The 26,109-nt window shown below is 35.8% G+C and overlaps 1 protein-coding gene and 1 long non-coding RNA gene across 5 annotated transcripts in view; one reads left to right on the top strand and one right to left on the bottom strand.

Annotated features, from left to right (window-relative positions):
• Nucleotides 1–4,513, bottom strand: part of LOC137220110 (uncharacterized) — a 350,093-nt gene extending 345,580 nt beyond the window's left edge. The window contains exons 1-2 of one of the 2 annotated variants that reach the window (XR_010941473.1): nucleotides 4,208–4,513; nucleotides 1,041–1,134 (exon numbers count right to left, since the gene is read on the bottom strand). This is a non-coding gene — a long non-coding RNA (uncharacterized lncRNA). The remainder of the gene's footprint in view (nucleotides 1–1,040; nucleotides 1,135–4,207) is intronic. The other variant, XR_010941474.1, reaches the window with a different exon arrangement.
• The window catches only part of LYPLAL1 (lysophospholipase like 1), a 36,579-nt gene continuing 13,840 nt past the window's right edge, over nucleotides 3,371–26,109 (top strand). For 2 of the 3 annotated variants that reach the window (XM_067729727.1, XM_067729725.1), the window contains exons 1-3: nucleotides 3,371–3,527; nucleotides 8,000–8,099; nucleotides 22,235–22,404. In XM_067729727.1, the coding sequence (XP_067585828.1) occupies nucleotides 3,434–3,527; nucleotides 8,000–8,099; nucleotides 22,235–22,404 (364 nt within the window). In that variant the 5' untranslated portion in view covers nucleotides 3,371–3,433. Of the gene's footprint in view, nucleotides 3,528–4,004; nucleotides 4,296–7,999; nucleotides 8,100–22,234; nucleotides 22,405–26,109 lie in introns of those variants that run through there. The other variant, XM_067729728.1, reaches the window with a different exon arrangement.

Raw genomic sequence — 26,109 nt, 5'->3', positions numbered from 1 at the left:
GATGCTCATTCAAGGCAAACTGGTGCTCATTCAAGGTGGAGGAGCAAACCAGGAATGAAAACCAGGAGACTTGGGGATAATCTGAAGAAACACAGAACTCCTAATCGATAGAGACTCTAAAGGGCTACAATCTAAATCCCAGAAGCATTTTTTTTCCTAAAATAGAAGAGTTGGTACATACCCTAATTTTTGTGAGCTACTGTGTAAATGTGTGTGACTGGACTTTGGCGTCAGATAGAACCAATATACAAATCAAGGCTCTACAAATGACTGGCAGTATGAGCTTGAGCCAAGTTCTTTACCCCTCTGAGCCTCACTGGCAAAAGCAGATAGTAACAGTGCACAGTTTTCTTACCGACCAGGGTTCCGACCAGGGTTCTTGGCCTCCTTAATCAATAGAAATTGATAAGAAACCAGACAAGAAATTCAGGCAAGGCTTTACTGGGGCCCCTGCGGCAGCCGCGGGCAGCAAGAACAAGCAACAGGTCCCCTTGCTTCCTCCCTGGAGGCGGCGGGGGTGGGGGGGGGAGCTAGTTCCTTATATGGGGTGAGGGAAGGGATGTGTCCAAGGGTCAGGCCGGAGGGGTGCCTTAGATGGTCTGCCTACCCCTTTGGTGGTGCTGTGTGCAGGGGGCATGTGCAGTCCCCTGATTTTGCTCCTGGCTCTTCAGAAGTGGCAATTGGGTTTTTGGTCTTTTTGTATCTTGTTGTTCATTATTTGACCCAACTGGCATGCAAGTAATTATTTTTAGTCCCTTATAGTTTCTTTGTATTTTGTAGGAGACATCTGTCCAGGTGCAAGTACTGCAGCAAAGGGTCCCAGATTCCAGCCTGTCTCAGTTTTATGGGAATGTACTTATGATACCTAGTTAAGTCCCAATGTTTTACTCTTTTTTACTATTACTATTTTACGATTATTAGCAATAATAATCATAATAATTATGTTTCTGATTTTTTTGCCATTTCAAAAGCATGGAGTAGTGCACAAAAAGTTTTTCCGGCAGTAAATGGAGTTCTAAGAGTAGAACTCAAAGCCTTACCTGGCATATCTCCAGTGGTCACTCCTCGTACAGCCCTGCCCTCTTCTCACCTGGCTCTTGAAAGTTATCGAGAATTCAAGTGGGGAAGGCCAATCTAGAGACATAAGTAATTTTTTTTTTAACTTGGAGTATAGCTGCTTTACAATGGTGTGTTAGTTTCTGCTGTACAATGAAGTGAATCAGCTATATGTATACATAAATCCCCTCCCTCTTGGACCTCCCTCCCAGCCCACCCCCCCATCCCATCCATCTAGGTCATCACAGAGCACCAAGCTGAGCTTCCTGTGCTTTACAGCAGATTCCCACTAGCTATCTATTTTACACATGGTAGCGTATATATGTCAATCCTAATCTAGAAGCAATTTTTGAGAATTGGCTATCAGACCTCTGCCCATCCCAGCCTGTCCTCATTAATGACTTCATTCTCAGTACTCTCTGCTGAAGATTTAGAGGCTTGTGAAAGAAAACAAGAGTTCCTTTTTGATCTGGTTAACTAATGGCATGTAGGGCCATTCCCAGGGACAGCATTGGTATAACACTGATAGCATACAGCTTATCTTGGTATCTGAAGACAAGCAGTTTAGTCACCTGGGAGTAGCATAATTACCTTGAACAAATAAAAGATATGTTGCAATTGCTTAAATATGGAGCAGACTACAATGAATGGAAGGCTGGTGTTTAATGGCTCTTAAAGTTCCACTGGGTTGTTTGCTGAATTTTACATGAGGAGTGAGCCACCTGCTGGGACTGAAGCCCTCAGTAGTAAAAGATGCCTATGATTAGGCTTTGATATAGAAAGCAATTCCTTTTTTTTTTTTCTTTTGGTACTTTAAAAATTGTGATAAAATATACATAACAAAAAATTTACCATTTTAACCATTTTTAAGTGTATAGTTTCAGTGGCATTAAGCACATTCACAATGTTGTATAACCATCACCATTTCCAGAAATTTTTCATCATCCCAAACAGAAACTCTGTACTCATTAAACAACAACTTCCCATCATCCCCCCCCAGCCCCCCGCCCTGGCTTAAAGCCCTTGGTAACCACTATTCTACTCGACTCTGTCTTTAAGAATCTGTCTATTCTAGAGACCACGTACAGGTGGGATCATAAAATATTTGTCTTTTATGTCCAGTTTATTTTCAAGGTTCATCTGTGTTGTAGCATGTATCAGAATTTCATTCCTTTTTAAGGCTGAATAATATTCCATTGTATGTGTATACCACATTTTCTTTTCCATCCACCCATCCATGGACACTTTGGTTGTTTCCACCTTTTAGCTATTGCGAATAATGCTATCAACACTGGTGTGCAAGTATCTGAGGCTGTGCTTCCATTTCTTTTGTATGTATACCTAGAAGGAGCATTGCTAAATCATATGGTAATTCTGTTTAACTTTTTAAGGAACCGCCAAACTTTTCCACAGCTGCTGCACCATTTTACATTCCCCTCAGCAATCTACAAGTTTTCCAACTTCTCCACAAACACTTATTTTGTTTTTTCAATAATGGCCACCTTCAGAAATAGAGACACAGAGGTAGAGAACAAACTATGGACACCAAGGGGGGAAAGTGGGGCAGGGGGGATGAATTGGGAGATTGGGATTGACATAAACCACTAATATGTATAAAACAGATAACTAATAAGACCCTGTGGTATAAAAAATAAATAAAATTAAAATTTTTAAAAAATGGCCCCTAGGGCTTCCGTGGCGCAGTGGTTGAGAGTCTGCCTGCCGATGCAGGGGACACGGGTTCGTGCCCCGGACCGGGAAGGTCCACATGCCGCGGAGCGGCTGGGCCCGTGAGCCATGGCCACTGAGCCTGCGCGTCTGGAGCCTGTGCTCCGCAGCCGGAGAGGCCACAGCGGTGAGAGGCCCGCGTACCGAAGAAAAAAAAAAAAATGGCCCCCTAATAGGTATGAAATGGTACCTCTTTCAATCAGATTATCCTAAGCAAACTATTTTTATAAACTACACAAAGAGTTATTATTACACGGCTGTCTTATCCTGTATATAAAATGCTACAAACATCCTGTGTAAGTCTCACAGGAGAAGGTAAAATACGGTTATTATATGTTAAATTTTAAACATCCTAACACCAATATTTCTCCAAATCAAAAGCAATCCAGAGTTTTCGAACTGCAGTTGAAAATCCTACAGCAAAGAAGTATATCCGTGCCTTACCGAAGGGGTCACCTGTATGATACCAGTCTTGGCAAAACCAAAGCCTCAGTACAGCCTAAACTGCCTCAGACTTGACCCGGAGGCAGGACTGCGCAGCCCGAGTGCGCATGCGCGCCTCGAGGCGCGCTCCCTGCCGGCCTACGTGCGCGGGCCCGCGGAACAGCGTAAGGGCGGGGCTCGTGGATTTCTAGTCGTGGCGGCAGTCATGGCGGCTGCGTCGGGTTCAGTTCGCCTACAGCGCTGTGTGGTGTCGCCGGCTGGGAGGCACAGCGCCTCTCTGATCTTCCTGCATGGCTCAGGTGGACTACAGTTTTCCGTCCCGGTTACTGCAGCATGGGAAACGCCCCCCCCCAACTCGGTTCCCCCAGTGTTGCCCTAGTGGGGGAAGCGCTGGCCCCAGTAGGGCGCGGTGGACTCGGAGAGGGTGACTCTCCCCTCGGTAGCCCCGCGGCTGTGGACACACGGGTCTGGTAACCTGTCCCCGGCCGTCCTTACCCCCCACCCCACCCTTGTCTTCCTTTTGCCTTTCTTGCAGTCACTGGCCCGCTGTTCTGGCCTTTGTGCCCCGTCATTCGGCCGGAGGCCCTCTGTTTACATTCTCTCCATTGCAACCATTGCCACACATTCCCCCGCCCCATGTCTCTCCCCCAAATTTAAACAGAGCAAGTTAGAAAGGTAAGTCTTTTGCTAGAGACAAATAACATTATCTAGTACTTTTCAGAGTCAGCTACTAGTGATTGGAATTTTCAACCGCAGTGGATTATTTATCTCCTTTCTGTGAGGGACCATAACAGGGCTGGAGTGCCTTTCCCCCTTCACTCTTTCCTGCTCCCCCTTTCTTCTCCTTTCCCACCCCCCTTTGTCTTTCAGACCCCAAGATAAAGCACAGAGTCAACTCTGAGTCCCAGGGGTGGTATTCTCCTTCCACCGCCTGCCTTTAGTGACGTGTTTAATTCTGTATAGCGTTTCTTACACTTACCTGTAGTTACTTCTGTCTTCCCCACTTCACTTCTTCCTCAAGAGTAAGGGCGCTTGTTTGAAGCTTTGCATCCCTAGTGCGGCCCAGGGTAAGTTCTTGGGAAGTGTTTTTTAAAGCAATGAAATGCGGCCTGTGTCCTCAGGGGGCCTACCTAAATTTAAAAACAATTCATTTAGTTTGACTCAGCAGTGGAGATCACAAGAGATCACAAGATGGTGCGTGATTTACTGCCAAGTGAATTGTAAGGAAAAAAACTTTGGATAGGCATTGTTAAGGCTTTTGGAAAATGAAGAGCTTGTTAGGTTTACCAGAGGAAGTGGTCTTTAAACTGGGACTTATGTAGGCTTAAAGAGGACAGTCATTGGATAGTGGAGAGGATTGTAAAGGTACAGGGTGGAGACCTGGAAATGGGCAGCTGTAGGAAATATTCTCATTTTAAAAATGAGTCTGGGTAGATTGAATAGTTTGTCCATGGTCACTCGGCTATTACTGTGAGTGGTGGTGGAATTGGGATTTGAACCCAGATCTCTGACTCCAGAATCAGTGCTCTGAAGAGGTAAGTTGAAAAAACTCTGAATTAGGGTGTATCATTTTGGAAATAGGGAAGAAAAAGACCAAAGATGTTTGAAGGGAAAGACTTGACTAATGAAATATACTTAGAAGATGAGGGGTCTAAGATGACAGCGATGCTTATAACTCGGAGACTAATACTAATATCATTTGGGGCTCCAAGGGTGTTTATAAGCACCCAGAAATTCCCCAATACCATAGTCCTTTTAATAAGTAAATAATTTCATAAAAAGTCTGAGACTTCTGTTTTCCCTGGACAGCTTTGCTTAAAGTTACTATCCTCACTCTTTTCAATTTCAAATTACTGACATTTTAAAATTTGTAACCATATGTCTCTGAAAGCCAAAGTTGTACATATATATTTTTTCCCTCTGTGCTTTGAACGAAGAGTTTATCCAAAGAATCCTGCCAGTTATGCAAGTATAATGCAGTTCCTGTGTATTTTGAGCTCCAACTTATTGGGAATATGATTTTACATTAGACAGTAATATATGTGGTTATGTTATAGGATATGTTTGGCTTCTGGTTAATACAAATGTGGGCAAACCGATTTTAACAGTTTTACCATACTCTTGGAATAAGGTGCTGGCTTTTTAAAGAGCGGACTTTATGAATGGATGGATGCATGTTGTTTTGTAGCATTTAGTTTTGCTTTTCAAGGTTGAAAAAGTGTTTAGAGGCAGATTTTGTTTTTTTAAAAAATCTTGAAAACTTGAGGTTCTCTTCTAGGCTGTGGCAGCCATAGAACATCATATAGGAATAGAAGTTATATCTAGCCAACTTAATTTGAGTGTTTCCAACTACTAAAATACCAAAAAAGTACCACCTTCTTTCAGGATGATGAAAACAAATGATAGCTTAATTAGCTTTGCTCAGCTTCTCAGATTAGATAAATTCACTATTATACGCTCCATTAGGACACTGTGGTTCTTCTTTCAGTGGCATTCACCGTATTTGTAATTACCTAATTTAATGTCTGTATTCCACACTGAGCTCTAAGGTTCACACAGGCCCAAATCATGCATGACTTGCTTTCTCCCCGTAGAGTAAGTCTCAGCAAATTGACTGAGTTGGCTCTTACTAAATTCGCCAGTAACCTCTGTGTTGCTAAATGTAATGGACATTTTTCAGTCATCATTTTATTTGAACTGTCAGCAGCATTCACCTTTCTTCTTGAAACACTCTCCTGGTTCTTTGTATCTTTATATGTATTTTGCACACTCATTCTCCTCTCCCTGGCCATTAATGTTGGGCTTCCTCAAAATTCAGTCGTAGGTTCTCTTTTCTTCTCCCTCTACATTTTTCTCCTCAGGCTAAATTCCATACAAGCCCACAGATTCAATTTTTATCTCCGTTCATGTGACACAAATATGTGTCTCCATTTTAGATCTCCTTTGAGCTCTAGACCTGGTTATCCAACTGCCTAATAGTCATTCATGCATTAATCTATGCATTCAAGAAATACCTGTTACATGGCCACTGTGCAAAGCACTGTTCTACGCTCTCAGCTCCTAAGAACCTGGATTTTGTCCTCCACCTGGGTGTAGGACCCTTCGTGTAGGACCCTTCGTGTAGGACCTAGAATGCATTACAAAGAGGGTACCTCACACTCAGTGTGTATAGACCTGCTGCCTCCTGTGTTTCCTGTCTTGGTGTATATAGCTCTGGCCAAAAACCTTGCCATCACCCTAGAAACCCTTCATAATTGACCCCTCATAACTAATCTGTTGCCAGTTTCTTTTAATTTTATCTCCTAAATATTTCTAGTATCTATTTCTGTATACTCCACTGCTATCACTGTAGTCTAAGCATCTGTCTTCTGAACAGTAGCCTCCTAACTATCCTTCCACACCTATCTTTGTCCTCCTTCAGGTCTGTCTTCACATAGCTTCCAGAGTAATCCTTAGAAGCATGCCCCCTTTCTGCCCCCAAAAAACCTTCATGGCTTCTCCATGCTCTCAGGCTTTGTCAGGACGTTAGGATCCATCCTGCATTCACTGCTTTTCCTCTCATTTTCTGCTTTTCATTTCAATACCATACTGCTTCCTGTACAGCATTTCAGCATTTGCCATATCCTGTCTGAGATGCTTTTCCCTGTGCACTTCAGTTTTTACCATCCTGTAGATCGCAGTTCAGACCATTCAGCGACTATCTACTGGATGCCTAGTTTGTGTCAGCACTGTCCTAGGCATCAGATGAACAAGTAACTCACTGGCTGAAACACAAAATGAACCTTGCCTTGTGGAGTTTATATTCTAGTGAAGTTATCCCTGAATCCTTAACTGGGTCAATTCTGAATCTAATAAACCCTTGAGGTACGAAGTGTCTTACCTTTGCAGTGGTTACATTTGTCTTTCACATTTATTTATATGATTATTTGACTAATGTCTGTTTCTCACAATAAACTATACACTCCATGAGTATAGGAATTCTTTCTCCCCATCACCTTCCCATCACTGCCTCTCTAGCAGTAAGCACAGTGTCTGACACATTAGTAGGTATTCAATAGATACTTTTTTAATTGCTGCCTTAATGAATTGATTGATTAAAAACTAGAGTTGTTAACTTGAAAATTTTCTCTTTAGGACCACATAAAGTAAACTTATAATTCCTTCCATTTTTTTATGGAAATACACATATATTAATTCTTGCATGAGGCTTGGTTGTTTTTCAGCCATGGGATGTACAGTCATTATTTTAGATTAAACATTGCCAAAATTAAATTCTCATTTCTTCAGGTAAAAAATAAAAGCATGCTGAATACCCCTTTTGAAGAAATTTGGTTTTTTAACCAAGAAAATTGTTTTAGGTTGTTACAATTACAAAATTTTATAAGCACTTTAGGAATTTACTATTTTTAAGAGTAAAAAAAATAAATGACAGTGTTTAAAATCAGATATGGAAAGGATTTCTTTTTTAGAAAAATCAATTGCTTTATTTGTTCCTATTGTATCCTTTAAACAAATGAGGAAACTTAAAACTCAAAGTTAAACAGGTCTTTAAAGTGAAGTCACGAGTAAAATAATCAAAATTATTTCTAACTATTGATGGCTGATCAGTTATTTCCCATTAATAAATCTGTTTCTATACAGTTATTTTTATTTATGAAGATTTTTTTATTCTGTGTTCCGGCCTCTGTGTGACATGAAAGTTATAGACTGCTTTTAAATACACTGTATTGTCAAACTGTTTTAACCTAATCTAGATTTTGTGATTCATCAGGTGATTCTGGACAAGGATTGAGAACGTGGATCGAGCAAGTTTTAAATCAAGATTTCACATTCCAACATGTAAAAGTTATTTATCCAACAGCTCCTCCCAGGTATGCAGTAATTTAATTCATTACTCAGTATAACTCTGTGGCATAAAATATATATAAATGTACCAGCTAGATGGTTTTACAGCTTAATTCTGTATTTAAAATATTTTAAATTGGGGTTCTTTTTTCCAGAACTTTTTTTTTGTTGTAGCAATTACTCTGTTAGACCAAGTTTTGCTAGGTAATTTATTCTTTGAAAAGCATTCCCTGAAGTTAACTTAAACTTTGTCCCAGGCATGGTTTACAGGACTCTGCTTTCTGTGGCCCTGCAGATTGCTCATCTTTCAAACTCTTTTCCCCTTCATTCACCCCCTAAAGAAACTAATAACTGAAACAAGGATAATCTTTCTAATAATTCAGTTAAACCAGAGTTCATAATCTCTGGAAAAAGGCTTTTGTGGCATTCTTTCTACACGTAGAAGGTTTTAGAAATAATTTTAAGCTTTTTGAATCAGTAAACCAGAATAGGAACATGGAATCAACTACTTAATCCATATTTATACAACCTGTAGACGTGTTTAACAAAATGCACAATCATGGTATAGTTTTGAAGTCAAACTGCTTTTTTATGATTATTAAATTAACATCCACATGGTCTTTTAAACTGGGATTTACAAGTTTTTTTGTGTGTGTAAGTGAAATATTGTGCTGAACTATGCAACCCAATCTGACTTCCAATAATCTGTTCTTGATTTGGTCTTATTAGCACACTGTGTGCTTATGCAAATGCTTTGATTTATTTTTCTGAAACTTAGTATTAAGGAGAAGTATTGATAGAAGCAGAACTTCAAGGACCTTTTCATATCTACTGTTAAAAATTTACTTACCTGAGTTGATAGAATTGAAAAAGGTAGAACAATAAAATGGTAATTTTGTTGTAAGATTTAAGATTCAAAGAAAAGTTATTATTTTAATATAATTTTGGAGCAGTTTAGTATTTTGGTAGTGAAGATAAAAGACCTAATGGCCAGTGGGTTATTTTTGTGCTATAAATTGAAGGTCTTTGAAAATGTCCAAAGAGCTTATTATTTACTATTGGCTTTTAGGGTGAGTGAAGTTAAGAGGGAGGAAGACAGTGGTATTTCCCATGGGAATGGGAAAGATAAGTTCAGTTTTGGCTAAATATAAATGTAATTGGCTGATAAAATTGAATGGAAGATCATTGGAAGCATGATTCTAGGAATTACTATTTTTCGCTTATGAATATCATGTCATCACCAATTATGATATGAATTCTAGACCAGTGTACCTTATACTTAGGCCACAGATGTTTCTGAGAGTCCAGAAATCTCCATGTGCTCTAAAGCATTATTTGTAGGTGCTGTTGTGATTTAATAAAATATAAAAGCATTGAAATTTTTTACTGAATTCATAGTAACTTTTTATTATATGTTTTCATAGTCAATAGCTATTTGGACAGATCAACAGACATTTTAGACCATGCTATCAATGGAATATACTATAAGCTACATATATACATTTTAAATTTTTGGCACCAAATTAAAAAAAAGGAAGAAGAAACACCTAAAATTAATTTTAATAGCTTATTTTATTTAACCCTTATATCCAAAATACTATCATTTCAACATGTAATCAATATGAAATTATTAAAATGATATTTTACATTCTTTTGTCCATTTTCGTGTCGTAGACCATTTTAGTTTTTATCCTCAGTTTATCACTATGCATACCTATTTATCTTATTTCTTATTTTCCTTCAGGAAAAATTCCTAGAAAGTGCTCAGAGGTCTTAAAGTCAATTGCTTTTTGTTTAGGGGATTAGCTTTTCCAAATTATTTTCCAAAAATGGAACAATTTGCATTATTTAACTTAGCCTGTTATTAATGTAATGTGGTTAGGTTAAAAAAATAGTAGATTGGGAATTCCCTGGCTTTCCAGTGGTTAGGAATCAGTGCTGTCACTGCCAGGGCTCCAGGTTCGATCCCTGGTTGGGGAACTAAGATCCCACAAGCCACGTGGCACAGCCAAAAAAAAAAACAAAAGTAGATAGATAGGTAGGTAGTTAGATAAATAGGTATAGATGTGTGATTTTTTTTTCTTGTACACTCAAAAATTTTTAAATATTTTTTCTTGGTCACAAAATTAATTGTTGCCTTTACAATGATACCTACTTTATAATTTAACAGCCTCTCAAAGAAGACTGAAAAGAAAAATATAGAGTTGTGTCAAAATAAGAACAGACTACTAATTTGTTGATCAATTTTAAGCTTAGTTAACGGGTATGTGCTTTGGAAATATATTTGAAGTCACTTTTATGTTATAGTTAGACATTTTTAATACCATTTATATTTCAATATATCATAAATTAATAAGAGTGAAGCATATGTAATACATATCTAAGTGACAAATATAGTAATAAATGAAAAATAAATCCACTTGTTATTCCTTGTAATTAGTTTGAATGAAAAATCTGGTGTGTACTATACAACGTGGAATCTTTGAGAAACCAGTACTTCAGTTAAAGAGGAGAAGTGAAGACTTTTAGAAATAGGTCATCTAATTCTTAATTAAAATAAAATTATAAGGACTATTAATGAAGAATTTGTCAGTTCTGTGTCTTAATTTTCACGTCGGAAATTAACAGATTTGACTAGATCTCTAAAATCACTTACAATGATTAACTTTTTGGATTTGGGGACCCTTCAGATTTTATCTAGTAAAGATAGAGTAAGAACCAGTAGTGTGGGACTTCCCTGGTTGCGTATTGGTTAAGAGTCCACCTGCCAATGCAGGGGACACAGGTTCAAGCCCTGGTCCGGGAAGATCCCACATCCCGCAGAGCAACTAAGCCTGTGCACTACAACCACTGAGCCTGCGCTCTAGAGCCTGTGAGCCACAACTGCTGAGCCCACATGCCACAACTACTGAAACCCACGTGCCTGGAGCCCATGCTCCGCAGTGAAGCCACTGCAATGAGAAGCCCATGCACTGCAATGAAGAGTAGCTCCCGCTCGCCGCAACTAGAGAAAGCCTGTGTGCAGCAACAAAGACCCAACGCAGCCAACAATAGAAATAAAAAATTTAAAAATGTCTAAATAAATAAATAAAATAAAAAACAAACTGGGTTTATATGAAGTTCAAAACCAAGCTAAACAAAAATCATTTAAAAAAAAAGAACCAGTAGTGTAATACTCATCGTCTTCTTTGCTGTACTTGTTAGGCCAGTAGGTCAGGGAAATGCCCAAGATGATAATATTATTCAGTAGGAGATTGAAGATACATGGAAGTATTGTGGTACAGTATTTAAGAATGCAGTTTTTGGATTAGGCAGACCTGTGATTGAATCCTGATTTCTCTACTTAATGCTATAAGATTTTGAGCAAAGGTATATTGCCTCCCTAATGGTGTCCCAGTTTCTTGAGCACTGAAGTAGAGATAATTGTATCTACCTCAGAGTTGTGAGAATTGGACATATAATGCACATAAATTCTTCAGCACGAAGTCTGACATAAAATAAGCACTCAATAAATGTTAGTTACTTAGAGTAGTCTATGATATCCTTGTGGGCAAGATATAGAGATATCCAAAGAATTACCGATAATCCTTGAGGAAATTTTCCAGATCTGTGTTTCCGGGTTGTATTCTTAAGCCTTATTTGGGTTTGAAGCTTTATTTTAATTTAGGTGAGGAGACAGTGCTCAAATTTCCAGATGATATCCTCAAAAGAAATGCCCAGTCATGTTGTTTGCCCATGTTTTTATTTGGTTGTCTATCCTTTACTTACTGATTTGTTAAAGCTCTGTATATTTTTAGATACAGCTTGTTGTTGTTAGATGTATGCGTTCAAATATCTTGTCCCTGTCTGGTTTGCATTGTCACTCTTTTAATGAAATCCTGTGACCAGAAGTCCTAATACGTTTCTTTAAAAGTAAAATTTACAGTGAAATGCAAACATCTTAAGCATACAGGTCAATCAGTTTTTATGAATATATGCACTTGTTTACTTCAAATATAGAGAATGTTCCCACCACCCCAGAAAGTTTTTTTGTGCCTCCTTCCAATCAATTCCTACCACACATAGATTACCATTGTTCTGATTTCTATCACTGTAGTATAGTTTTGCCTGTTCTTGAATTTCAACTAAATGGGATAATTTAACCTTCTGTGTCTGGCTTCTTTCACTCAACATAGTGTTTATGTGCTTATCAGTAGTTCATTTAAAAATTTTTGAGTAGATATTGTATGTGAATGTACCACACATTTATTTATCCATTCCACTGTTGATAGACATTTGGATTATTTCCAGTTTTTGAAAACAATGTATGTCACTGCTATAAGTACTTTTGTGTTTTTGTGAACATATTTTAATGGATTCTTACCTGAACTCTGTTCTGTTTCATTGGTCTCTTTTTTGAATTTTATGCCAATATAAAACTGTTCTGATTAATATAGCTTTATAGGGAACTTTGAAATCAAATTGTATAAGTTCTCTTTAACACTTTTTCATCCTAGGTTCTTTGCATTTGTATGTAAATTTTAGAATCCACTTACCAATTTTACAAAACACCTGTTTGGATTTTGATTAGAATTGCATGTAATCCATAGCAGGTTTATTTACAGAAAATTGATGTCTTCCAGTCCATGCACATGGTGTGTCACCATTTATTTAGATCTCTCTTCATTTCTCTCTGCAGTGGTTTAGAGTTTTCAGTATAGAGGTCTTTTGCCAAATTGATTCACAAATATTTTATGTTTTTTTGTTATTGTAAATGGAATTTTTTTTAATTTAAATCTCTAATTTGATTGTTACAAGTACATAGAAACATTTTATATTTGTATCTTGTTCTTTTATCTTGCTATCTTCCTAAATTCACTTATTTCTAGTAGTTATTTAGTAGATTCCTTATGATTTTTATATAAACAATCATATCATCTATGAATAAAGGCAGTGTTACTTTCTCCTTCCCAGTCTTCCTTTTATTTTATTTTATTGTCTTGCCTTATTGTGCTTGTTTGAACTTCTGATAAAGTGTTTAATAGAATCAGGGAATGCCTTCCTGTGTAATCTTAGAGGGGAAGTGTCCAGTATTTCACCATTAAGTATGATGTTAGTCAATAGGTTTTTTCTTTGCACCTTTTATTAAGGAAATTTATTTCTTTGCCTAATTAGCTGAGAGTTTTCTTTATGAACTAGTTAGATGCTTTTTCTATATTGTTTTGAGATAATCTTGATTTTTATCTTTCATTTTGTCAGCATGGTGAGTTACACTGGTGGACTTTCAAGTGTTAAACCAACTATTCATTCCTATTATAAACCCTGCGTGGTCATAATGTATTATCCTTTTTATATATAGCTGAATTTGATTTGCTGTTATTTTGTTGAGAAATTTTGTGTCTGTGTTCATGAGGGATATTGATCTGTAGTTTTCTTTAATGTCTTTATAAAGTTTTGTTATCTAGGTCATACTGTCTCTTAAAATGTGTTAGGAAATGTTACCTTCTCTGTTTTCTGAGTTTGTGCTATTTTTTCCTTCAATGTTTGATAAAATTCACTAGTGGAATTATCTGGACCTGAAGTTTTCTTCTGTGAAGATTTTGATAATTTCTTTCATATAATGAGAATATTAAGATTTTCTGTTTCTTTTTCTGTCAGTTTTGATCATTTGTGTTTCTCATGGAATTTTTATCTAATTTACAAAATTTATTGGCATAAAGTTGTTTGTGATATTTCCTTTTAATGCCTTTAGGATGTGTGTTGATATCTTTTATTCCATTGCTGATATTAATAATTTGTATATTTTTCTCTTTTTTCTTGCTTTATCTTGCCAAGGGGTTATTAATTTTATTAATCTTTTCATCGAACCAGCTTTGGCTTTGTTAATTTGCTCTCTTATTTGTTTTCTATGTCATTTATATTTGCTCTTATATTTATTAGTTCCTCCTATTTATTACATTAAAGCTCTAAATTTCTCACTAATTACTGCCTTAGCTAATTCCCACTAGTTTTCTCTTTTGTATTTTTAGTATTATTTATATTGAAATATTTTCTAATCTCTCTTATGTTCCCATTATTATTCCTGTGTAACAAACCACCCCAAACAACTTTTATTATGGTGAAACATCTATGGGTTAGAAATTCAGAAAGGGCATGGCACTAATGTCTTGATTCTGTTCTATGATAATTGGGGCCTCTGCTGGGAAAACTTGAAGGCTGGGGATGACTGGGCAACTGCTAGGGACTGGAATCATCTGAAGGTTCACTCATATCTGGCACTTAATACTAGATATTAGCTGGGACCTTCCTTTGGTCTTGTTACTGTGACACCTTCATGAGTTCTCATTATCTGGTGTCTTGGGCTTCCTGGCAGAGTGGAGGCTGAGTTCCAAGAACAAATGCCCTAAGGAGAACCAGAAAGGAGCTGTATTGCCTTTTAAGACATAGTCTTAGAAGTTACATAGTGCTGTTTCCTCAAGAAGAGCATGTGGGATGAAAGATATTGTTCTTGCCAGATATGGAAAACAGAGTTCTGCAAGCTTCTTTAACCCGTAAGTTATTTAGAAATATGTTGTTAATTTCCAAATATTTGGGGCTATTCTCAATCTCTTATTGCTGTTGACTTCTGATTTCATTCTACTGCTGCCAATATTCTGTACAGTTTCAGTCTTCTGATACTCTTTGGCACTTGTATTATGGTCTTGCATAAGGTCTTCTTGGTGACTGTTATTCTGTGCCTTTGTGTATAGGGTTCAATAATGTCAGTGGCTTAAGGTGGCTATAGTATTAGTCAAATGTTATAGTTTCTTAGTAATTCTAAGTCATTCTATTAGTAACGAATGGGTATTAACATCTCCAACTATGATTGTAGGTTGGTTATTTCTCCCTTTAGTCCTGTCAGTTTTCTCTTCATGGTTTTTAAGCTGTATTACGTACATTCCCAGGTAGGATTATTGTCTTCCTCATTAATAGCTACTTGTATATTTTAATGTTCGTTTTTACCTCTGGTAATTCCTCAAAGTGTACTTTGTTTAATAATAATATAGTATATATCAGCTTTTATCTTTACTGTTTATATAGCGTATATTTTTCATCTTTTTACTTTTAACAGCTATATCATTATATTTAAGGTAGGTTTCTTATAGATAACATATATTTGGGCTTTGTTTTTTCTTTAACGAATCTGTCAGTTTCTATCTTTTAAGTGATTTGTTTAGACCATTTGCATTTACTGTAACTATTGATATGTTTAAATTTATTGCTTTTTGTTACTCTTTTTTCCTTTTCCATCTTTTTTGGATTTAAGAAAATTAATACTCTATTTTCATTTATTCCTTTTTTTCCTGATTGTTCTAGGGATTATAAGATACATATCACACCTTTCACCTGTTTACTTTTTACCACTTTACACAAGATGTTGAAGCCTTACAACCATATAGTTTCCTTTATCCTCCCCACCTTTATGTTTGTTGTATATGTTTTATCAATGTACATTGAAAACTCTGTCAAACAAAGTTATAATTTTTGCTTTCAAACATCATACATGTTTTAAAGAACCTAAGAAGAGAACAATAGTCTATTATGGTTACCCAGGTGTGGCCTGTTACAACATATCAGTATGTTTTGATTAAATTGTGAATTGCCACTTTGACTATAAGGTATTCCTTTTCTCAACCCTATTTAATAGATGTTTTTAATCAGCTGAGTGAGGGGCATATTAAAATCAGTATTTAGTTGCTGTGTTGATTTAAATGGAAAATATTGCTTCATTGTTTTATTATGTTAATTTAGACTATATTTAATTGAAGTGCTCAATAAAGGTTTTTATTTTGTGACATACTTTAGCTGTATTTGTAATTAGAGGTTTTCTTGGTTTGGGTTTACTAGTAGAATTTCCATTTAAAAAATAACAGTAATTTTTAACGGGCCATCAGTAATTTATATGATGATATAGTTTCTCGGTGTTTTGAAAAATTCTAAAAGTAATAAGATTCAGTCAGTAGTGCCTCTACTTTTAGATCCACTGTTTTTCCACATGAAGTGCATGTTTATATTTTTCACTAAACATATATTCTGAAACAGGGTTAGGCACTCTTGATTTAGGTTTAGTAATGGGTTCATCTTTACTCCATCACTTAGGATTCATACCTGAAGCATGATATTAGGAGATCTCTCTCCTGAGAACGGTGGATCTGTACTAGAAGTACACTCCACTGGCAAGGAACCCTCATTAAAAAATGCTATTTTGAAGAAATAGTATACTTCTTTGGTAAGTATTTTAAATGGTACATTTAAATATCTATTAGTATGTAAAAGCTTATTTTCTTAGAAACACCTTTTTCTGGAAATCACAGAATGGATATTACAAGAATTAAAGTCAAAAGATATTCAGAGCAAAATAAAATAATTTTAGGTATTCTGCTGACAAAAATGATTCCCAAATCACAAATGATTATTGGCATTCATCGTTCAACAAATACTTGTTCTTGGCACTGGGGGTATCACTGTGGAAAAGAGCATTACAAGGAGAGGGAATGTCAGGTGCTAAGTCCCTGGATCAGTAGTGAGGTGGTCCTGAAGAAAAATGAGGGAAATGTGACTGGAACCTAGTGAATGTTGGGGGAAGAGCAGTGAAATGAGCACAGAGAGGAAGCCTGGAACCCGATGATGTTATCTGAAAGGTTATGAATGACCTTTCGATTTTATGACTTACAGGGAACAAAATCTGGTGTCAAGCTGAAATGTCAACTCTTTATTTTTTTAGACCTTGGACATTCATTCCCGCTTAATATTTTACCAGTGTATAATGGTTTGATTGATTGATTGATTGATTGAGGAGCCACACGGATGTTCTTTGCCAAACATATTTATTTATGGTGGTAATGTCTGAGCTGTTTTATACCAGCTAATAAAGTGGTTTATTTGAGGAAGAAGGTGAATGAGTGTAATATATGTGCCAGTTTGTTTACCTGCTTTAAAAGACAATCTTACTTTCATGCTTTATTGAAAGGTTTTTCTAACATCTTAGGAGAATTATACATTGTTGATGGTTTTATTAACAAAAAAAGTTCAAAATTATTCTTTGTCTCATCACATTTTTCCTATTATCTTCTTTGAACAGAATTAATTTTCTTAGAGAACTGAGAGAACAAAAGGCTACTATATTAGTAAAACTTATATTCTATGGAGCATCTATCTCTAATTAAGTAAGGTACTGTCAAAGACAAAAAGTTAAGTGAATGTCATTTTTTTTCTATTAATGGCTGAGTTCCCAGAATGATTCATATTTTAGCCTATGATATCATCCTTATTTAAGTGCTTCGACAGGCAAATAAACCCTTAGAGAAACAGAAGAAAATGAAAAGGGAAGTAGAAACAAGTCAAAAAAGTACCAGTCTAATTCAGGCTTTAGTATGAGTGTTGTATATTGTTTTCATTCAGAAGATCACTGTGATTTAAGTGACAATTTCAATAGTTTGAGAATTCTTTTTCTCTAACAGTGACATAAATGCTATATGGAAAGCACCTGCTTTCATTTTCAGAGTACTTTAAGAAAGTTAATCCTGAGAAGGGATTCTGGGAGGTGGGAGGGTAGAATGCTTTCTGTCTTCTCTCCCTTTCTGATTCCAATTTATCTACCTCTCTTGAGCCAAGCAGCTTCTGAAGTCAGAAGGCCTACAGGAATGAGGGAGAATTTAGGCTCTGTGGGGGTCCCCATAGAGAGCTGGCGCAGGATTTTATCTTTGCTGCACCCAGTGTACCCACTTAGAGCCTGGAGAACGAGGCAGGAGAAGCCTTAGGTAAGGCCCAGAATGTGGCTGATCCTGGGAAGAGCACAGTCTGCAGAAATCTTCCCACCTCCCAGATTCATGTCATAAAATGTTAATTCCCACAAGACATTTTTTTTTTTTTTTTTTTTTTTTTGGTTGCGTTGGGTCTTCGTTGCTGTGCACAGGCTTTCTCTAATTGTGGCGAGCGGGGGCTACTCTTCATTGCAGTGGCTTCTCTTGTTGCAGAGCACGGGCTCTGGGTGTGCGGGCTTCAGTAGTTGTGGCTCGTGGCCTCTAGGGTGCAGGCTCAGTAGTTGTAGCACACGGGCTTAGTTGCTCCACGGCATGTGGGATCTTCCCGGACCAGGGATCAAACCCATGTCCCCTGCATTGGCAGGCAGATTCTTAACCACTGCGCCACCAGGGAAGTCTTGAAATCCCACAAAGACTTTTAAGGGAAATTATTTAAGAATTTACTAAATATTTGATTAATTTCTTAGAGAGAGAAAGAAGATTAGATATCTGAGAATAGGCAGGACAAGTCTGGAAGACATGTGGTAATGATGGTAGGGAGAGGTGGCCCAGTGACTCCACCTCAGAACATATTCTAAAACCACTGTAAATACAGTCGACATGATCCTAACACAGGAGTAGATAAACAGATCAGTGGAACAAAATAGAGCCTTTCCCAACCAGAATTTTCCACCTGAATCACAGAACACACAAAATGACTTGTCATTTTCTTGATTTTTGCCTAGGATGGAACAGAACTAGTACCAATCTAGATGCTTTGGAGAGAAGCCGAATCATTATAGACAGTAAATGTTATTAGGTATTAGGGTTTAATTCTCTTATTTACCTAGGTTGACACAGACTAGGTAATTCAGAACTATAATATGGGAAAGGTAGAATTTCACCTTTATGAGAAAAGTTTTTGGTTTTTTGTAGTAGTGCAGGCACAACTGTCTATCCATTTGGGAGAAAATGAATTTGAACCCTTAGGTCACTTCATGTATGAAGTAAATTCCAGAAAAATTCAAAACTTAAATGTAAGAATGAAAACAAAAATCTTAGAAGGGGGCTTCCCTGGTGGCGCAGTGGTTGAGAGTCCGCCTGCCGATGCAGGGGACACAGGTTTGTGCCCCGGTCCCGGAAGATCCCACATGCCACGGAGCGGCTGGTCCCGTGAGCCATGGCCGCTGAGCCTGCGCGTCCGGAGCCTGTGCTCCGCAACGGGAGAGGCCACAACAGTGAGAGGCCCGCGTACCACTAAAAAAAAAAAAAACTTAGAAGAAAATCTTGGATTCTATATGTAAAAATGTATGGACTGAGAATACCTTAAATAAATCAGAAGACCCAGAAATTTAGTTTAATACAAAAAAAATGGACAGATTATATCAATTGTAAAAGTCTTTTATTTGGCTTTTTAAAAAAAGATAGATACTTTAAATACATTACGTCAATATACAGAAATTGATTTGAAAAAAATACTTGAAATACAAATGAAAAATCTTTATGGCAATAATACACAGATGCGGTTCTAAACTAATAAAAAAAATCAAAACCCCAATAGAGTAAAGTAGCCAACGTTATGAATAAGTAATTCCTTTATGTGGAGTTCTGGAAAGGCAGCACTAATCTATAGTGATAGAAATCAGTCAGCGGTTTCCTGGGAAGTGAATGGAACTTGCTTGTAAGTGGGCATGATGGAATTTTCTGAAGTAAAGTAAATGTTCTGTATCATAATGGAAATACATTGTCAAAGGTCTTTGAACTTTGTATTTAAAATGTGTGCATTTATATATGTAAACTATACCTCAGTAAAGTTGATTTTAAAACCATAGTTGATACCCTTCAATGGTAATATTTTAAAGTATGTTAGTACCTGTTGTAATTAAGGTAGGGCTGTTGGGCAAAAGGATGTTCTCAGACCTTTCTTGTAGAAAGGTGAATTTTTATAGCCTTTGTGGAAGCAACTTTGAAACATCTATTAAGGTAAAAATCATACCTCTCCATCCAGTGGTCCTATTTCACAGACTCTGTTCCATAGGAATAAAAGTCCCAGTATGTAAAAACATGTACGTGAATATGTTTGATGCAGAATTGTTCTTAGTGGCTAAAATCTGGGTACCAAATAAATGCCCATTAGTAGGTGAAGGGCAGATTAAATTGTGGAACATCTTTATTATATTATATAGCTGTTTAAAAGGATAGGTAAGAGCTATATCAGATGAAAGGATTTCCATGAGGTATTGTTAAAGGAGAAAAGTATGACACACATAAGAAAACCAAATAGGCTTATTTCATTTTTGAAAAGCAAATGCTCTAAAAACTATAATGTAAAGAAACATGTTTTAATGTATGTGCAAAGAAAAACATTCCAGATCATTAACATAGTTTACCTAATGTGAAGGGCAGGATGTACAATGGGGTGGGAGAGGAGAGGAGGAATGGAGAGTTGAGCAAAAAAATAAAAAGGACTTAATTGGAAGACATCAAAACAATACACACACAGACAAAATAGCCTGTATTTGCAAGATTTCATGCATGTGCATAAACTAGGAGAAAATGTTAGGGTTTTATGTACTGACTTACAGAGATATTTGTAATATACATTCAAATTTTAGAAAGTATGTTACCAAGTAAAGTTTATAACACGATTATATTTTAGTAAATACGAGGGTCTCTGAAGATGAGTTCTTGTTAAAGTCTGAGTCAGAGCAACTGCCTTGTTTCCAGATTTCTTTCACTTTCTCTGAGAAAGTTTCCAAAATATTTCTGTTGACTTTTAGGCTCCTTAAGTGGATATCCGTTTATTTTAGAGTGTTAAGACCAATACAGAACAACAGTTGTGTAGTTCTCCTATTCCCTTCAGCACCACCCTTTGGTCCTAACAGTTGGATGTTTCTGATGGTCGGATCTGCACAGACTGCAGAGTCCTTTTGCTACAGTGGTTGAGAGAATGAGAATTGAATAGTTCTATCTCCTTGGGTTTGCCAGGATTCCACTTGGTTTTTCACTAAAGAAAATGCAAAGAAGCACATTCAGATCTCAGCTGGTGTCTTTCAGCCCTCCATTTTTTTGTTCTGGCTGTACATTTTATGCTTTTATTTCACTGACTCTGGAGGGTGAGTATATGTAGCTAAATTTGAGATGGAGCAAAGTAGTAGAGGTGTTGGTCTAGGAGAAACCCTGCATCTGTGGTCATCACTGGTTTAGATTTCTTTCAAATTATAATGTATACTTTTGTCACTGTTTGTGTTTTCTGTGGTCTTCTTATAACATAAAACTTTTTCACGGTCACATGAGGAGAAAGCAAGATTTGCGAAGTGAAAAGCTGTATCTTTTATTAAACTTTCTATTCCTCATCTTTGGAAAACTATTGTTCTCCATGTGTGTCTTATATATCCCCATAAACGTCTGTGTGTTTGCTACAGGAAGCTCTAAGAGTGTTTTCATTCCCTTCATTTACCTTTACCAACATAAGACTTGATACAGGACCCCTTGACCCCATTATAATTGATTAAAACAGAATATTTGGAATACCTTGGGATACACACAAACGTGTGCATACACACATGTATACTTAAAATAACAGCATCCAGAGCAAGATTCACTAATACTGTAACCACCCCATCTCATACTTAAATGTAAAGCGTCTTATAATATCAGTCTTGTTCAACAAGACACCGAGTTCAGGGCATCTTATCACATAAAATGTTTTTAAGTCCAACAAGGCACCCAATTTGAGATCCAAATGATGCAAACAGTGTGGAATATCTGTATGATAAGCACTTCCAAAGATTATTTGTATCCCATTAAACTCATTTCAAGGTTCCTGAGAAGATTTAAAAATAAAATAGCTCCAACTCTTGATTAACAAAACAAAACAAAACAAAAATACTGAAGACTCCTATTCTAAGGATAATCTACCTGGGTGTGATCAAGAAACCTTTAAATTACTAACGTAGCCTTCATACTTATGTGCTACAAACTAACCACCTTTTGAAAAGCATTTTGGTAAATCATATTTTCTACTCTTGAGGCATTGACTTTTTGCATGGCCAGACATTATTTATTTAGCTGTAAATAGTTAAATAATCATTTAAATTGAGTGGAAAAAATAACATACACACGCAATAAATAATTACCCTTTTTTCATGGGGATTTTCTGGAGAATTTATGAAACTTAAAAGATGGAGAGAAACTAAGATGATGAACTGGCATTAATAAATGTTAATAGAACCAAGGTAAGTATAGGAGAGTTAAGGCAATCAGCATGGGAATATTTTTAATGTGAATTATTTAACTTTTAAAACTTGGAGGAAATTGTAATTATTCAAAACACTAATTTTTTAGAAATTAAAACATCTATTTTAATTTTTTCTTTTTCTTTTTTTGGTTTTAAACAGGCCATATACTCCTTTGAAAGGAGGATTCTCCAATGTATGGTTTGACAGATTTCAAATATCTAATGACTGCCCAGAACACCTTGAATCAATTGATGTAATGTGTCAGGTGCTTACAGATTTGATTGATGGTGAAGTAAAAAGTGGTATCAAGAAGAACAGGATATTAGTAGGTAAGATCTTTAGATGTTGAGAATTTAAATATTTTTTTCACTTTTGTGTAATTCTATACATTGAATTTTACTTGGAACATTATTTGGAAGCACTTTGTATATCATTTGACCTATTCACAGTTTCAGATAAACTTTACATATTAAGAATTTTAAGGGTAATAGAATTATAAGCAAAAACTAATGAAACTTTAAATGATTTTCTTTTTAATAATAACATACTTTAAGACTCCCATGGCAGTTAAAATTTTCTTTCTACTTTAATTTTCAATTAAGAGATTATTCATTCCAGTTTTTAAAACATTTTATTTTAATTAGCTTAAGTTTTATATGTTTAAACTACTATCGCCATAATTAAGATAAATTCGAGTACATAGTCAAAATATAACAGCAAATTCGTGAAAAGTAAACTCTTCAGAGTTAATACTGTAGGAATAAGGTATTCATAAACTTTTGTTAAACATGTCTTTAGCAATCTCTCTTCCCAAGGGGATATAGCATGCCTTTATATAAGCTTTATTCTACTTACACCCCTTTCCTTTTCTGCAATCATAAAATACATAAACCGTTTTATAATACATACAAAAAAAAGATAAACTGTATAGAATGTGAATGATACAGGATGGATTTTTGTTAAAGAGTTATTTCCAAATAACTATTTAATTTATAATGAGTTGTATTTAATGTTGAAATTATAAAGCAAATTAAGTATCTTCATCATGTTCTAAATAACATTAAAATGTACATTGAAATCCTGTGTAGACAGGATTTGGGCAAATTAATAAACTTCCTTTGTGTTTATTGAAGTACTAAACTATTCATTGAGTTGAGAAGCAATATGATATAATGGATGGAATACATTTTTCTGTCTTGGCTTCAGCATTCACTTTTGTTAGTTAAAAGCAGTGTGCCCTCCAGTGCAGTAACATCACCTTTCTGGGCCTCTGTTTCCTCATCAGTGTTTAACTCTATATTTCTATGTTTCTGTGTTTAACATCTGTGTCATAGAGATAAATACAGAACGTTATGGGAGTACTGGGAAGAGCATAGTGAAGGGGCACCAATTCAGTCTAGGGCATCATGAAACAGTTACAAGATAGAATTCAAAATATGTGAATGTGTAACAGATTCTGTCATTCAATGATTTAGCAAATATTTTCTAAGTTTCTAAGTACTGTGTGTCTGGCAGTAAGTTAGATGCTCAAAGAGACACACCGATAAATAGAACAGGAATGCCACAGTTGCTTACAACCTAGAAGAGCCCATGAGGTACTTAAAATGGTAACTGTAAGGCCAGCCAGCCTTGATGATTGCCCTAAAGCAATATAACTGACAGCTCTTCAAAGGGAATGATCATCTGTATGTATTTTTATTTCTCAGGACCCATCGCAACGCTTAGCACAGAGCTAAACATTTATAATGAGCAGCATGACCTGATCTGTAAATTGATGACTTAAGTAGTTAAGTATCACAGGAATTCAGATGAAAAGAGGTCATAAGTATTTGGGGCTATTAGAGAACAATTTAATAGGAAAGTATCAGAGGCATTTGAGATTTTGAGATGTGCAAATAAGTAAAATTTTAACTATTATAGTGTAGAGGTCTAAACATAGAGAGTAATATGAATGGTAAATAGAAGTAAAAAAAAAAATAATGCTTGTTTTTATCTGTCTGGATGTTAGATGGCTTTAGCAGAAAGTTTGTTGTCTGACTGGAAAATGCCTATTGATCTGTTAGCTGGACTAACAACCTGAGGAGCAAATGGTATAGTGACCAAAATGGGTCGAATCTAAAGTCCACCACTGCCTACACTGAATTTCTGCTACCTCATCTGCAAAGTGGGAATAATGATACTATAAAAATACTATTTTACTGGGATATGATGTTTGTAAAACAGTTGGCTCATTTTATACTCGCAATAAATACTTTCTGGTTCCCCTTTTATCCTTTATTCTGTAGGTAATTGAGGAGAGATGATTAAAGTAGGTCTTTGAGTCATATAGTTAGAACTGTGCTTTAGGAAAATTAATCTGGCAGAAGGGGTAAGTGAAGAGATAACAATTTGGGTATGGGAAAACCAGTTACTGAATTTATGATTATAGGGTAATGAGATCCTGAAGTCACGTAATGACAGTGGGAAAACAAAATATTAGTACTGTAAGAAATTGCTTTAAATTAAAATTATAAAGTCTTCATACATAAAAACGTAGGAAACATACAAATCGTACTTCTAATGTATATGTGTTAAAGAACGTATCACGTTGAATTGTAATTGCTTGTATGCTTGTCTCCTGCCCCATCCCTCCTCCTCGCCCTTCCCTGTATCCATCAGTTACTTCATCTTATTCATCTTTGAAAAGAGGTTATGGATTGTTGTAAGGTCGGAGAGCTGATAAGAATTTTGAATCTGGGTTTACTTCATTTCAGAGCCCATGGTTCTTCCATTTAACTGAACGTTTGTAAAATTCTTAATACATCTTGTCAAATTCCTTTTGTGAAAAAACTGTACCAGTTGATACTTCTCCCACCTATATTAGAATGTCCATCTTATTATACCTCACTGAATAATATCGTCTTGAAAAATATTTGCTAAAATTAAGTAAACAAAAGTAATTAATATGTACTTAATATATTTTTCTTTTAATTCTGTTTATGTTTTGACACAAGAAAGCTATTTTTACTTGTCTATTTTTTTCCAAATAATTTCTCAGTTTAAGAAGGTATTTCTCTAGAACTTGAATAAATATTCAAATAGGTGTTCTTCTGGCTTTTCTATAATTTTTTAAATATTTAATTATTTGATTCATCTGGAATTTTTTTTTAGTTTCTTTCTACCATATCATGGAAGGTTTTAATTATTTTCTGAAGTACCAAGAGAACCTTGTTAAAAGATGATCTTATTTATAAAGCAATCAGTAATGTAGTCGATGTTTTATCAAAGCTCCACTGAATTTTTAACAAAATTTTATTTTGGAAGGGTTATAAACTATTATAAAATTATAAAATTTGAAATTTATTACAAAGTGCGTATAATAGGATATTTATATACACTTATGAATATAAAAATTGGGAAAGAAAAAAATGCTTTTTTAGAATTTGTGAGATGAGCTTATGAACTCCTATAAAGCCTCTTTCCTAGCTTGAGATATGAAAGAGACGACAAGTGCAGATCCAAGGTTGTTTGTCCTTGTTACTTTACTTTTAGTTATTTAAGCAGTCAATGAAAATAACTCTTCACTTACATTTCTCTAGAGTTAAACAAGTGTGCCAAAATACACGTGATTCTTGACCTTCTTTTATTATGACAAAACATTACTTATACTACCTCCTTTTTCTTTACATGGATTAGCTATTGATGCATAGAGGAAATAGCATTCTAGTCCTATAGGGATTTTCTCTTGTAGTTGTTTTTTATTTTTTTGTCTTATTGATCTAACTGAACTTTTCACTTATTTGAAAACATGGCACATGAAGCAAAATATCATTATGTATTCAAATATTTGTACATGCATTTCTTGAGTTGTGAATATCATAATTGCAAATGCATGAGTGCAACTGACAGCAGTATAACATGGTTAAGAACTTGGGCTCTGGACTCAGACTGCAGGTTTCTAATCCTAGATTCACTATTTTGTAGGTATATGAGTTTCCTTAACCTCTGTGTGTGGATGATAATAATAGTACTTATCTTACAGAGGTGTGATGATT

Source organism: Pseudorca crassidens, chromosome 2, assembly GCF_039906515.1.
Source record: "Pseudorca crassidens isolate mPseCra1 chromosome 2, mPseCra1.hap1, whole genome shotgun sequence".
NCBI classification, from domain to species: Eukaryota; Metazoa; Chordata; class Mammalia; order Artiodactyla; family Delphinidae; genus Pseudorca; species Pseudorca crassidens.
The sequence above is the reverse complement of the archived record's forward strand: the minus strand, read 5'-3'. Positions and strand labels throughout refer to the sequence as shown.